The sequence below is a fragment of the Hordeum vulgare genome, chromosome 6H, assembly GCF_904849725.1.
Source record: "Hordeum vulgare subsp. vulgare chromosome 6H, MorexV3_pseudomolecules_assembly, whole genome shotgun sequence".
Taxonomy (NCBI): Eukaryota; Viridiplantae; Streptophyta; class Magnoliopsida; order Poales; family Poaceae; genus Hordeum; species Hordeum vulgare.
This window is the reverse complement of record NC_058523.1, coordinates 268,414,438-268,427,017: the sequence shown is the minus strand read 5'-3', so window position 1 is coordinate 268,427,017 and position 12,580 is coordinate 268,414,438. Positions and strand designations below refer to the sequence as shown.

General features: G+C 45.6%; 1 protein-coding gene across 2 annotated transcripts; it reads left to right on the top strand.

Annotated features, from left to right (window-relative positions):
• The first annotated feature begins 3,053 nt into the window (after window positions 1–3,053).
• Window positions 3,054–4,976, top strand: LOC123402313 (protein MAK16 homolog B-like). Of its 2 annotated transcripts, XM_045096216.1 has the most exons (6): window positions 3,054–3,078; window positions 3,285–3,398; window positions 3,704–3,791; window positions 3,891–4,025; window positions 4,122–4,212; window positions 4,795–4,976. In XM_045096216.1, the coding sequence occupies exons 3-6, from the start codon at window positions 3,714–3,716 to the stop codon at window positions 4,818–4,820; spliced, it is 330 nt and encodes a 109-aa protein (XP_044952151.1). In that variant the 5' UTR covers window positions 3,054–3,078; window positions 3,285–3,398; window positions 3,704–3,713; the 3' UTR covers window positions 4,821–4,976. The 2 variants fall into 2 exon arrangements, with proteins under 2 accessions (XP_044952151.1, XP_044952150.1); XM_045096215.1 differs by having other exon boundaries at window positions 3,285–3,791.
• The last annotated feature ends 7,604 nt before the right edge of the window (window positions 4,977–12,580 follow it).

Genomic DNA, 12,580 nt, shown 5'->3' with positions numbered 1-12,580 from the left:
AAAAAAAAGATTACTAATGGCGCACCTCTCTGGGATGCGCCATTGCTATATAATTCTTTTTACTAATGACGCACTCCATGAGGATGCGCCACTGCTATAAAAACATTCTAATGGCGCACCGCTCAGGGTGCGCCATTCCTAACCCCTATGCCCTCGCCTCTCCTGTGCCCTCGCCCTCGTCCATGGAGACGCCGCCCACCCCCTCCCCCATCCTCGTCCATGGAGACGCCACCGACGGAGACGCCGCCGCCGCTGCCACCCTCCCCCTCCCCCACCCTCGTCCACGGAGACGCCGCCCACCCCCTCCCCCACCCTCCTCTATCCTCTACCCTCGCCCTCGTCCACGGAGACGCCGCTCCTCCTCGTCGCTGCCTGCGCCGCCGCCTCCGTGCTCGATGCCTTCCACGTCCCCTCCGTCGAGGCCCAAGCCCACGTACGTATGCCGTCCGCCCCTCCCCTCTCTCGGCCTCTCTCTAGAGCGGTCTTCTGCAGTTGAGCTCTCTCAACCGCGAGCGCTCGCTTGAATCTGTCACGCGATTCGCGGAGGTGGTGTCGCCAGTAGTAACGCCGGAATTTCGCGATCCTGTGAGGAGCCCAGTAGTAGGGTTCGGAGCTCGACGTCGCTGGTGGGGGTGAGCTTTTGGGGATCTAGCCGGTTCTCTGTCCGTGAATTCGCCGATCTGCCCGGATGCATCTTGGCAGGACAGGTTCATTGTACCAGGATATTCGTTTACCTAGTATTCTATACGAGAACAAGTGTTTCGGCTCTTACGAGTTGTATGAAAGTTGGGTTCAGATTCCATGGCTTGGTCCTTGCGGTCACCGGATAGTCTGTTGCTTTATCAGACATGATTTTCTCGTTGTTGTGGAACGCACGCCTTCAACCCCCGTGCTTGTTCCTGTTTTATACATGTAGTAAAGCCTGATTATTGATTCTCTTGTGCTCCCGTAGGTAACGAAGATAAATCGATTCCACAAACAGATCAATGGGAATGACAAGGTTTGTACTTTTATGCCGCCATGTTTCAAAACGAACGGAGGGAGTACTTCTATTGTAGCACCACTGACAAATTTCTGAAAACAAATGTGACAGGTGACCTTGACCTTGAGTCTATCTGCAAATTTGGAATCACTTTTCACGTGGAACACAAAGCAGGTGATATTTTCATTCTAGTAGGATGTGCAATGCTAAACTATTCTCTAAATGTGTAGATGCCCAGTAATCGGTCGAGCGCACCACCCACCCCCTCCCTCCCCCCGAACGTCATTGCTATCCAAAAAAATATACTACTAATGGCACACCTCTCTAGGGTGCGCCATTGCTATCCAAAAAAAAGATTACTAATGGTGCACGTCTCTCGGATGCGCCATTGCTATATAAAAAAATTACTAATGGCACACTGCATGGGGATGCACCATTGCTATCAAAAAAATTCTAATGGCGCACCGCTCGGGGTGCGCCATTGCTAACCCGCACTGCTCTCTGCCTTTGCCCTTGCCTCTCCTCTCCCAAATCCAACTAGGATCTCGAGGTAGTTGCCCACTCTCTCTCCACCCCCACCCGCTCCCCCATGCCATTGGCCGGCCGCATCCCCACCGCGCGGCCTCGGCCCCCCACCCGCCGACGGATCTCCAGATCTAGGCGGCCTCGGCGCCCACGGCCCCAACGCCACCTCCCCGCCCCACCCGCCGCTGCGCCGCATCCCACCGCGCTGGTGACCAGGTGTCGTCGGTCCTAGCCCTCGCCCCGCCGCCCTCGCAGGCACCTCCCTCGGCTTCAGGGGTGGCCGGTCGCCGGCGAGTTCTTACTACGGCGACACAGTCAAGCCGTGCATTATCCGCCGGAGGCCGTCCCGCTCGCGCGGCTTGCATTCTCCACCGGACGGGCGAGCTCCTCGTCTTCCCTGAGTACCTCTCGTCTCCCCGGATGGGCGGAAGCTACCTATCTGCGATGGTGAGTAATCCCCTTGCTCTCGCTTTTGATTTCAGAACAGAAATGATGCATTTGTATTACGTGTGGCCATCTGCGCATCACTGTATTAGAAAGAGATTACATGACCATCTTGTGATTCTGGCTGAGAAATAAATGGCTACAGTTTATGAGGGAAAGGGGATAAAAGCACATCAATGACAAATCCAGTGCCATATGCTTCTAGTAATTAATAGCATTACAAACATGATAAGGTACAGATCCGGCGACCCATGTACTGCAAGACTGTTTTGGAGTTTGGACAAGGCAGCTGGTACTGTCATTCTATTTGCACCTAGATGTTTGTGTTGTGGAGCTTCCAACATTTGTTGGCCGCAAATTGCAGTAATGCGTGCATGTTTATCGGCCTTACTTCCATCACTTCCCTCTGTTTGTCTATGCTTGTATTTGAGTTTGCCTTGGGTTTCCCGGATCTCTTAAAAATGAGTCAGTATCGGATAAGAATGAGCAGACTTCAACTCAAAGTGAGGTAAGCACAACAGAATAGTTCGTGGCCGTTATTTGCCCCTGAATTCTGGCTGTGACCTGATAGCAGTAGATGTGGTCACGTGGATATATTTCTTTGAATGCTACTGTACATCATATATGATTGACGGAGGATGTAGTAATTGATTCATGTTCTATCTTATCTGGGTGGTATGTCAGCATGCGATGGATAAATAGTTCTTATTTGCCGGCCAAATGATTCCTGATGTTTCAGTTTTGTAACTCGATATAGACTGCTTAACGATCGAGGTAGAGCCATGATACTGCTAAGGCTGGCAGCCTGCCATTTGTAGGCTGAGTTGCTAGTTATGCTGGTTGATAAAAAATCAGTAAACAACTTCAAAGATTTGTTTCATATTGCTACAATGTGCTTTGACCACCTTGCCTGTAACTGCAAGCAGTACAATATAATCATCATTGATGGTTGTTTGTTGGACAAAGAACATTTCAAATTTTCCACATCTATTTCGGGAATTTCCTGACATGGAGACAAGTTGACTCTTCCATTACTTGGAATAATCGCATTGCTTTTGCTGAATAAGAGACAGAGGCAATTGCTCATTATGCTGGTAGAGTGTTTTCAGGACTTGTTAGGCTTAATGGTAAAACACTAAATTTGCGGTATGTTTCTTCTTTTGTAATCTTCAATATAGATATGTTACTTCTGTACCATCATTGCCTTACAAATTAACACTGGTTATAAATTGCAATTTGCCTAGTTGGAGCACAGTAATTGTTGCCCTTACTTCTTATAACCGTGTACACATATGTGTGTTTTGTGGTAATTTTACATGTGTGTTATGTGCAGTCTATTGCGTGAATTCTTTTACTTCCTCGTTGCACTATGAGGGCGATGGCTATGAGCACCGATCAGAAGCAGCAGAGTCGTCCGGCATCCATTTATCCAAAGTTCCATACAAGGGTCTAAGTTTCTTAACTGTCCAGTGTTTTTGCATGTGATTATTTTACCAGGTACAGTCTTATGGGCCACCATTGTGAATAATGGTGACCTACAAAGTCAGAACATGCGATTGACTAGTGATGACCTGAGACTTGATGGTCTAACATTTGTGCCATTAACATGTAACCAGGTTCAGTTACATGCTGATTCTTTTTTCTTTTGACAAAAGAAAAGTTAAATGGTGATTCACGTTGTTGTTCTACATAATTTTAATGTTAACTTTTGACACATAAAGAGTTGCTAAACACATTCTTTTGCTCTGTTAGAGAGAAGATAATGACAGTCCCGAGGAAGAAAACTCAGCGCGGTCTCCGAAGATTGGAGAAAGCTGAAAAGGCTGCTCAACTAGATAAGGTTATTTTTCCTGATATACATTGCCATGTTCTAACATCTTCCTGCTATCGATCCGAGTGTTACCTCCCCATGTTCTAACATCTTCCTGATATTAATCAGAGTATTGAAAGTGAACTAAAGGAGCGCCTAAGGAAGGGTGTCTATGGTGAAATTTATAATTTCCCCTTCAAGCAGTTTGATACTATCCTTGACATGGAAAAATATGAGTTGGCTCTTGAGATAGAAGAGGAAGAAGTAAGACAGTACCGACTCTGAGAATCAAGCTAATTTTGTTATGTTCTCACTGCTCACAATCTTTCCCATATATTTTGGATTCACTTGCCAATACAGGAAGGCGAGATAGAGTATGTTGAAGGTGATGATATTGAGATGGGTGACATGGATGATATGGAAGATTTTGAAGGCTTTGGTGATGAAGATGGTAAACATTTCCCTTGTTTCTACTTATTTTAATTTTGCATGTTATAGAGTGCTCTGATTTGTGAAGATACTTCTCATTTTTCTTTGTTCACTAGATAATGTAAAGAAACTTTACATTTTCTGAATTATGGGCCTTGAAATTCCATTCTGACTTGTTTAATTAAGTATGCGATGTAGAAATATTTATTTGGACAAAATGGTTATTTGGCATAGTAGTGCCAACTGCAAATCTGACCTCCATACAAAATACAAAATGATTGCAGTAGTGGCCTAGGGGGGATCATACACCATGTCGCCTATAAACATTGATAAAATCGAACACATCTTACTGTCTTGTCAGTTGTCACGTACGATTTGATGTCCAACACATAAATTAGTAGTGGCCTGGGGGGATCAGTAATTATGCTTTTCTCTTTATGAAAGCTCTTTGGATGATTTCTTTATTGTAGAGGTTCTCCCAAAATATGCATTTGTTTCACAATGTTAGTTTTTCTTTCAAAGTGATTTCATCGTGCCATACGCTAATTTGAACTAGCACAAATTCCTGCCGGAGCATAATTGGTTCCTCACCTTTCCGCAACAGGTGGAAGAAGACGAGGACAGGGGTAGCAGGCAAAAGACGCGAATGTGATTCTCCAGGCACGGCTTCAGTAACATGCTTGGTGTCGATGATGTTGTAATTTAGATAATTTTGCATGTCTTTCTCGTGATGACCGCACCTCTCTTCTATGTGATGGTAGTTTAGATGTCGATATCGACTAGTAATGTGAAGACAAACTCGCTACTCGCGGTCTCGTGACTTGTAATGTTCTAACTTTGTTCAGTATTTTAAATTCGGAGATTAATATGATGATGTATTCGGAGACTAATCTTCTATTGTATTCGATAAATCTGTTGTTTATATGTTGTGCTCTCTATATTCTGTGCAGTAATATGTTTTGTAATCTGTGCAAATATCAGAAAAAATAAAATAAATACCTAATATTCATACTAGTGGCGCATCACTCAGCACACTAGAGGCGCATCACTCAGCACACTAGTGCGCCGTTAGTATGGGTAAATATGGCCCTGGGAGGCATACTAATGGCGCACCATAAGCTATACTAATGGCGCACCAGGACCTATACTAATGGCGCACCAGGATCTATACTAATGGCGCACCGAGATCTATACTAATGGCGCACCGGGATCTATACTAATGGCGCACTACTTGGTGCGCCATTAGTATACCATATACTAATGGGGCACCGTGAGCAATACTAATGGCGCACTGCCTGGTGCGCCATTAGTATACCAGATACTAATGGCGCACTTGTGGTGCGCCATTAGTAAAAAAATCTAATGGCGTGATGCTAGTGGCGCACCTATAGTGCGCCATTAGTAGCCAAAATAGGTGCGCCATTAGCAAGCATTTTCCTAGTAGTGCTGAAGGTCATCCTAAGAGAAATGATCAAGATTCTCAAGGAATCAATGCTGATACACCCAGTCATCCTAAGGAGAAGAAGAAGGATGATAGAAACCTGCAAGCCAGTTCACCAAATATTGTCACACCTGAAGAATCTAATGATATTTCTCCGTCTGATACAGAAACACAATCTAGTGATGAACATGAACCTGGTGACAATATGGACAGCGATGTTCATAATGATGCTCAACCTAGCAATGATGAGGATGTGGAGATTGAACCTTCGGTTAATCCTGATAATCCACAACCTAAGAAGTACGATAAGAACGACTTCACTGCTAGGAAGCATGGTAAAGAAAGAGAGCCATGGGTTTAGAGACCTATGCCCTTTCCTCCTAAGCCATCCAAGAAAAAGGATGATGAGGATTTTGAGCGCTTGGTTGAGATGATAAGACCCGTCTTTCTGCACATGCGGTTAAGTGATATGCTCAAGATGTCTCCATATGCCAAGTACATGAAAGATATTGTGACTAATAAACGGAAGATACCAGATCTTGAGATCTCCACCATGCTTGCCAATTACACTTTTAAAGGTGGAACTCCTAAGAAACTTGGTGATCCCGGAGTGCCCACTATACCTTGCTCTATTAAAGGAAACTACGTAAGAACTGCCTTATGTGACCTTGGAGCCGGTGTTAGTGTTATGCCGCTCTCTCTTTATCGTAGACTTGAGTTGGATAAGTTGACACCCACTGAAATTTCTCTGCAAATGGCTGACAAATCAACTGCTTTCACTATCGGCATTTGCGAGGATGTGCCTGTTGTGGTTGCTAATACCACTATCTTAACAGACTTTGTTATCTTGGATATTCCCGAGGATGATGCCATGGCTGTCATCCTCGGAAGACCCTTTTTAAACACTGCAGGGGCTGTTATAGATTGCAACAAAGGCAATGTCACTTTCCACGTCAACGGTAATGAGCACACAGTGCATTTTCCAAAGAAACGATATCAAGTACATTGCATCAATGCTATCGAAAAGACTTCATCGATTCTCATTGGGAGCTTTGAATGCCCTATTCCTCGTGTCAAGATGAAGTATGATTTGCTTGTTGGCGAGATATATATCCCCATTGAGGTGACTTAGTGGCTATTCAGAAATTCTCCATTCTCTCTTGCGATTCGAGAAGGTTTTGTCACAAGGACTTGATCAATCCTATTGACGGATTTCTTTCGATGACCATGTTTTGAGCTTTCATTTTCTTTTGCTTAGAAGAAAAATGATAGAGTTAGTTTAGCTTTTCCGGTTTTCTGTTTTAGTATCCCGGAGAAAAATACCTCGAAATAAAAGTTCTCCGATGGTCCTCAAAATTTAGTATGATTTTTTCTGGAATTTTTGAAATTTTTTGGGCGTGAGAGCTGGCCTGGGGGCCAAACCAGTGCACCACAAGCCCTGTCACCGCCACCTACCCCCCTGGTGGCGGGGTGCAAGCTTGTGGGGCCCACAGGCACCACCTTCAGTCATTCCAGCTCTCAGCCTCTTCTTCCACCTCCAGAAAAAATTGTTTCACAGCTCAAACCCGCGTTCTTGCTCATTTGGCTGTGATTCTCGATCTCCTTTCTCAAAGAACCATTCTCCGAACAGTTTTGGGGAACTTACTCCTTGGTAAGTGACTCCTCCATTGGTCCAATTAGTTTTTGCTCTAGTGCTTTATCCTTTGCGAATTCCTGCTACCTTGGTGACCTTGTTCTTGAGCTTGAAATGTTGATTTTAGTTGGTCCCAAGTAGTTTTAGCGCGTGATACGGTCTCTAGGCACTAGTAGGAGTAGTTGCTACAAGGTGTGGTGGGTCTTTATTCACTTTTCTCTTGAACTTCAAAAATTTCAGCAAAAGGAAATTATATTGAGGAGGAAGTTTCATGGTGGTTCCACAAGTAAGAACGGTCCTCGTCTCTCTTTTCGGGAGCCCGGACCTTTTCAACTAAGGGACTCACCGGTGCAACCATGTGAATGGCCTTCCGATGAGTTCATGATCGAAGCAGGCTTCAAGGATGAGTTTGATACACTTGTCAGCAATACCGGGTTAGAAGAATTCCTCTCAGATAAATGTGAACAGTATGCTATGATCACTGCCTCCTTCGTGCGTAGATTTAAATTCTCAGTTGGCCGTGACTCATCCATACTGTTTGATCTATACGATAATGTTGGGGAACGTAGCATAAATTCAAAATTTTCTTACGCATATTCAGATCTTCCTATGGAGAGACCAGCAACGAGAGAGGGGTAAGAGCATCTTCATACCTTTGAAGATCTCTAAGCGGAAGCGTTGCTGGAACACGGTTGATGGAGTCGTACTCGCAGGGATTCCGATCTAGTGCCGAACTACGGCACCTCCGCGTTCAACACACGTGCAGCTCGGTGACGTCTCCCGCACCTTGGTCCAGCAAGGAAGAGGGAGAGGTTGGGGAAGCACTCTAGCAGCACGACGACGTGGTGTCGATGGAGAGACGAGGTCTCCCGGCAGGGCTTCGCCAAGCACCGGCGGAGAGGAGGAGAAAGAAGAGCAGGGCTGCGCCGAGAGAGAGGGAAAAGTGTGTCTCTCAATGGCCAAAACCCCTCTCTATTTATAGGAGGAGGGGGATGGCTGCGCCACCCCTAGGGTTCCCTCCCTAGGGGCCGGCGGCTTACCATATGGGAGAGGGGGGCGGCGGCTAGGGTGGGAGGGGATGTGGCGCACCACCTGGTGGGCCTAAGGCCCACCTGCGCGTAGGGTTGCCCCCTGTCCCCACCACTTGCGCATTGGGCTGGGTGTGGGAGGCGCACCAGCCCACCTAGGGGCTGGTTCCCTCCCGCACTTAGCCCATCTAGCCTCTCGGGGTCGTTGCCCCCCTTCGGTGGACCCCTGGGGCCACCTCCGGTGGTCCCGGTGGTCCCGGTACGTTATCGGTGACGCCCGAAACACTTTCGGTGTCCGAAACCATCCGTCCTATATATCAATCTTTACCTCCGGACCATTCCGGAGCTCCTCGTGATGTCTGGGATCTCATCCGGGACTCCGAACAACTTTCGGTAACCTCGTATAACAATTCCCTATAACCCTAGCGTCATCGAACCTTAAGTGTGTAGACCCTACGGGTTCGGGAGACAGGCAGACATGACCGAGACACCTCTCTGGCCAATAACCATCAGCGGGGTCTGGATACCCATGGTGGCTTCCACTTGCTCCACGATGATCTCATCGGATGAACCACGATGTCAAGGATTCAATCAATCCCGTATACGATTCCCTTTGTCTGTCGGTATAGAACTTGCCCGAGATTCGATCGTCGGTATACCTATACCTTGTTCAATCTCGTTACCGGTAAGTCTCTTTACTCGTTCCGTAGCACGTCATCATGTGACTAACTCCTTATTCACATTGAGCTCATGATGATGTTCTCTTGAGTGGGCCCAGAGATACCTCTCCGTCACACGGAGTGACAAATCCCGATCTCGATTCGTACGAACCCAACAGACACTTTCGGAGGTACCCGTAGTGCACCTTTATAGTCACCCAGTTACGTTGTGACGTTTGATACACCCAAAGCACTCCTACGGTATCCGGGAGTTGCACAATCTCACGGTCGAAGGAAAAGATACTTGAAATTAGAAAAGCTTTAGTATACGAACAATACAATCTAGTGCTATGCTTAGGATTGGGTCTTGTCCATCACATTATTCTCCCAATGATGTGATCCCGTTATCAATGACATCTAATGCCCATGATCAGGAAACCATGATCATCTATTGACTAACGAGCTAGCCAACTAGAGGCTTGCTAGGGACACATTGTGATCTATTTATTCATACATGTATTACTGTTTCCTGTTAATACAACTATAGCATGAACAATAGACGATTATCATGAACAAGGAAATATGATAATAACCATTTTATTATTGCCTCTAGGGCATATTTCCAACAGTCTCCCACTTGCACTAGAGTCAATAATCTAGTTACATTGTGATGTATCGAACACCCATAGCATTATGGTGTTGACCATGTGTTGCTCGTGGAAGAGGTTTAGTCAACGGGTCTGCAATATTCAGATCCGTGTGTACTTTACAAATATCTATCACTCCACTCTGGACATGGTCCTGGATGGAGTTGTAGCGGCGTTTGATGTGCTTCGTCTTCCGGTGATACCTGGGCTCCTTGGCTATGGCAATGGCCCTAGTGTTATCGCAGAAGAGTGTCATTGGACCCGACGCGCTTGGAACCACTCCAAGGTCGGTGATGAGCTCCTTCATCCAAATTCCTTCATGAGCTGCTTCTGAAGCAGCTATGTACTCCGCTTCACATGTAGATGCTGCCACGACTTCTTGCTTGCTGCTGCACCAGCTCACTGCCCCACCATTCAACACATATACGTATCCGGTCTGTGACTTAGAGTCATCTGGATCTGTGTCGAAGCTAGCGTCGACTTAACCCTTTACGACGAGCTCTTCGTCACCTCCATAAACGAGAAACACTTCCTTAGTCCTTTTCAGGTACTTAACGATATTCTTGACCGCTGTCTAGTGCTCCATACCTGGATCACTTTGGTACCTCCCTACCAAACTTATGGCAAGGTTTATATCAGGTCTGGTACACAGCATGGCATACATTGGAGAGCCCACGGCTGAAGCGTAGGGGATAGAACTCATCTTCTCTATATCTGCTGCCGTGGTCGGTGACTGAGTCTTACTCAATCGCATACCTTGCAAAACTGGCAAGAACCCTTTCTTTGAGTTTTCCATATTGAACTTCTTCAATATCTTGTCAAGGTATGTACCTTGCGAAAGACCAATGAGGCGTCTTGATCTATCTCTATAGATCTTGATGCCTAATATGTATGCACCTTCTCCAAGGTCCTTCATTGAAAAACTCTTGTTCAAATAGGCCTTTATGCTCTCCAACATCTCTATATTATTCCCCATCAATAATATGTCATCCACATACAGTATGAGGAAAGCTACAGAGCTCCCACTCACTTTCTTGTACAGACAGGCTTCTCCGTAAACCCGTAGGAACCCAAACGCTTTAATCACCTCATTAAAGCGAATGTTCCAACTCCGAGATGCTTGCACCAGCCCATAGATGGAGCGCTGTAGCTGGCACACTTTGTTAGCACCCTTAGGGTCGACAAAACCTTCTGGTTGCATCATATACAACTCTTCCTTAAGGTTCCCGTTAAGGAACGCTGTTTTGACGTCCATTTGCCAAATTTCATAATCATAAAAGGCGGCAATTGCTAACATGATTTGGACTGATTTCAGCTTTGCTACGGGAGAGAAAGTCTCTTCGTAATCAACTCCTTGAATTTGTCGAAAACCCTTTGCGACAAGTCGAGCTTTGTAAACGGTTACATTACCGTTTGCATCATTCTTCTTCTTGAAAATCCATTTATTTTCTATGGCTCGCCGGTCATCGGGCAAGTCCACCAAAGTCCATACTTTGTTCTCATACATGGATCCTATCTCGGATTTCATAGCCTCAAGCCATTTGTTGGAATCCGGGCCCACCATTGCTTCTTCATAGTTCGAAGGTTCACCGTTGTCTAACAACATGATTTCCATCACAGGGTTGCCGTGCCACTCTGGTGCGGAGCGTGCCCTTGTGGACCTTCGCGGTTCGGTAATAACTTGATCCGTAGCTTCATGATCATCATCATTAACTTCCTCTTCAGTCGGTGTAGGCGCCACAGGAACAACTTCTCGAGCTACGCTACTATCCCGTTCGAGAGGGGGTGTAATTACCGCATCAAGTTCTACCTTCCTCCCACTTACTTCTTTCGAGAGAAACTCTTTCTCTAGAAAGGATCCGTTCTTGGCAACAAAGGTTTTACCTTCGGATCTAAGATAGAAGGTATACCCAATAGTTTCCTTAGGGTATCCTATGAATACGCATTTCTCCGCTTTGGGTTCGAGCTTTTCTGGTTGAAGTTTCTTCACATAAGCATCGCAGCCCCAAACTTTAAGAAACGACAACTTAGGTTTCTTGCCAAACCATAGTTCATACGGTGTCGTCTCAACGGATTTAGACGGTGCCCTATTTAAAGTGAATGCTGCAGTTTCTAATGCGTATCCCCAAAATGATAGCGGTAAGTCGGTAAGAGACATCATAGATCGTACCATATCTAATAAAGTGTGATTACGACGTTCAGACACTCCGTTGCGTTGCGGTGTGCCAGGCAGCGTCAGTTGTGAAACGATTCCACACTTCCTTAGGTGTGTGCCAAACTCGTGACTCAAATATTCTCCTCCACAATCAGATCGTAGACACTTGATTTTTCTGTCACGTTGATTCTCGACCTCACTCTGAAATTCCTTGAACTTTTCAAATGTCTCAGATTGTGCTTCATCAAGTAGATATACCCATACGTACTCAAATCATCGGTGAGAGTGAGAACATAACGTAGCCACTGCGAGCTTCAACGTTCATTGTACCACACACATCAATATGTATTATTTCCAATAAGTCGGTTGCTCTCTCCATTATACCTGAGAATGGAGTCTTAGTCATCTTGCCCATGAGGCACGGTTCGCATGTGTCAAATGATTCAAAATCAAGAGACTCTAATAGTCCATCAGTATGGAGCTTCTTCATGCGCTTAACGCTGATATGACCAAGGCGGTAGTGCCACAAGTATGTGGGACTATCAGTATCAACTTTACATCTTTTGGTACTCACACTATGAATATGTGTAACATCACGATCGATATTCATCAAGAATAAACCATTCACCAGCGTAGCATGACCATAAAACATATCACTCATATAAATAGAACAACCATTATTCTCTGACTTAAATGAGTAGCCGTCTTGCATTAAGAAAGACCCTGATACAATGTTCATGCTTAAAGCTGGTACTAAATAACAATTATTAAGGTTTAAAACTAATCCCGACGGTAGATGTAGAGGTAGCGTGCCGACGACGATCACA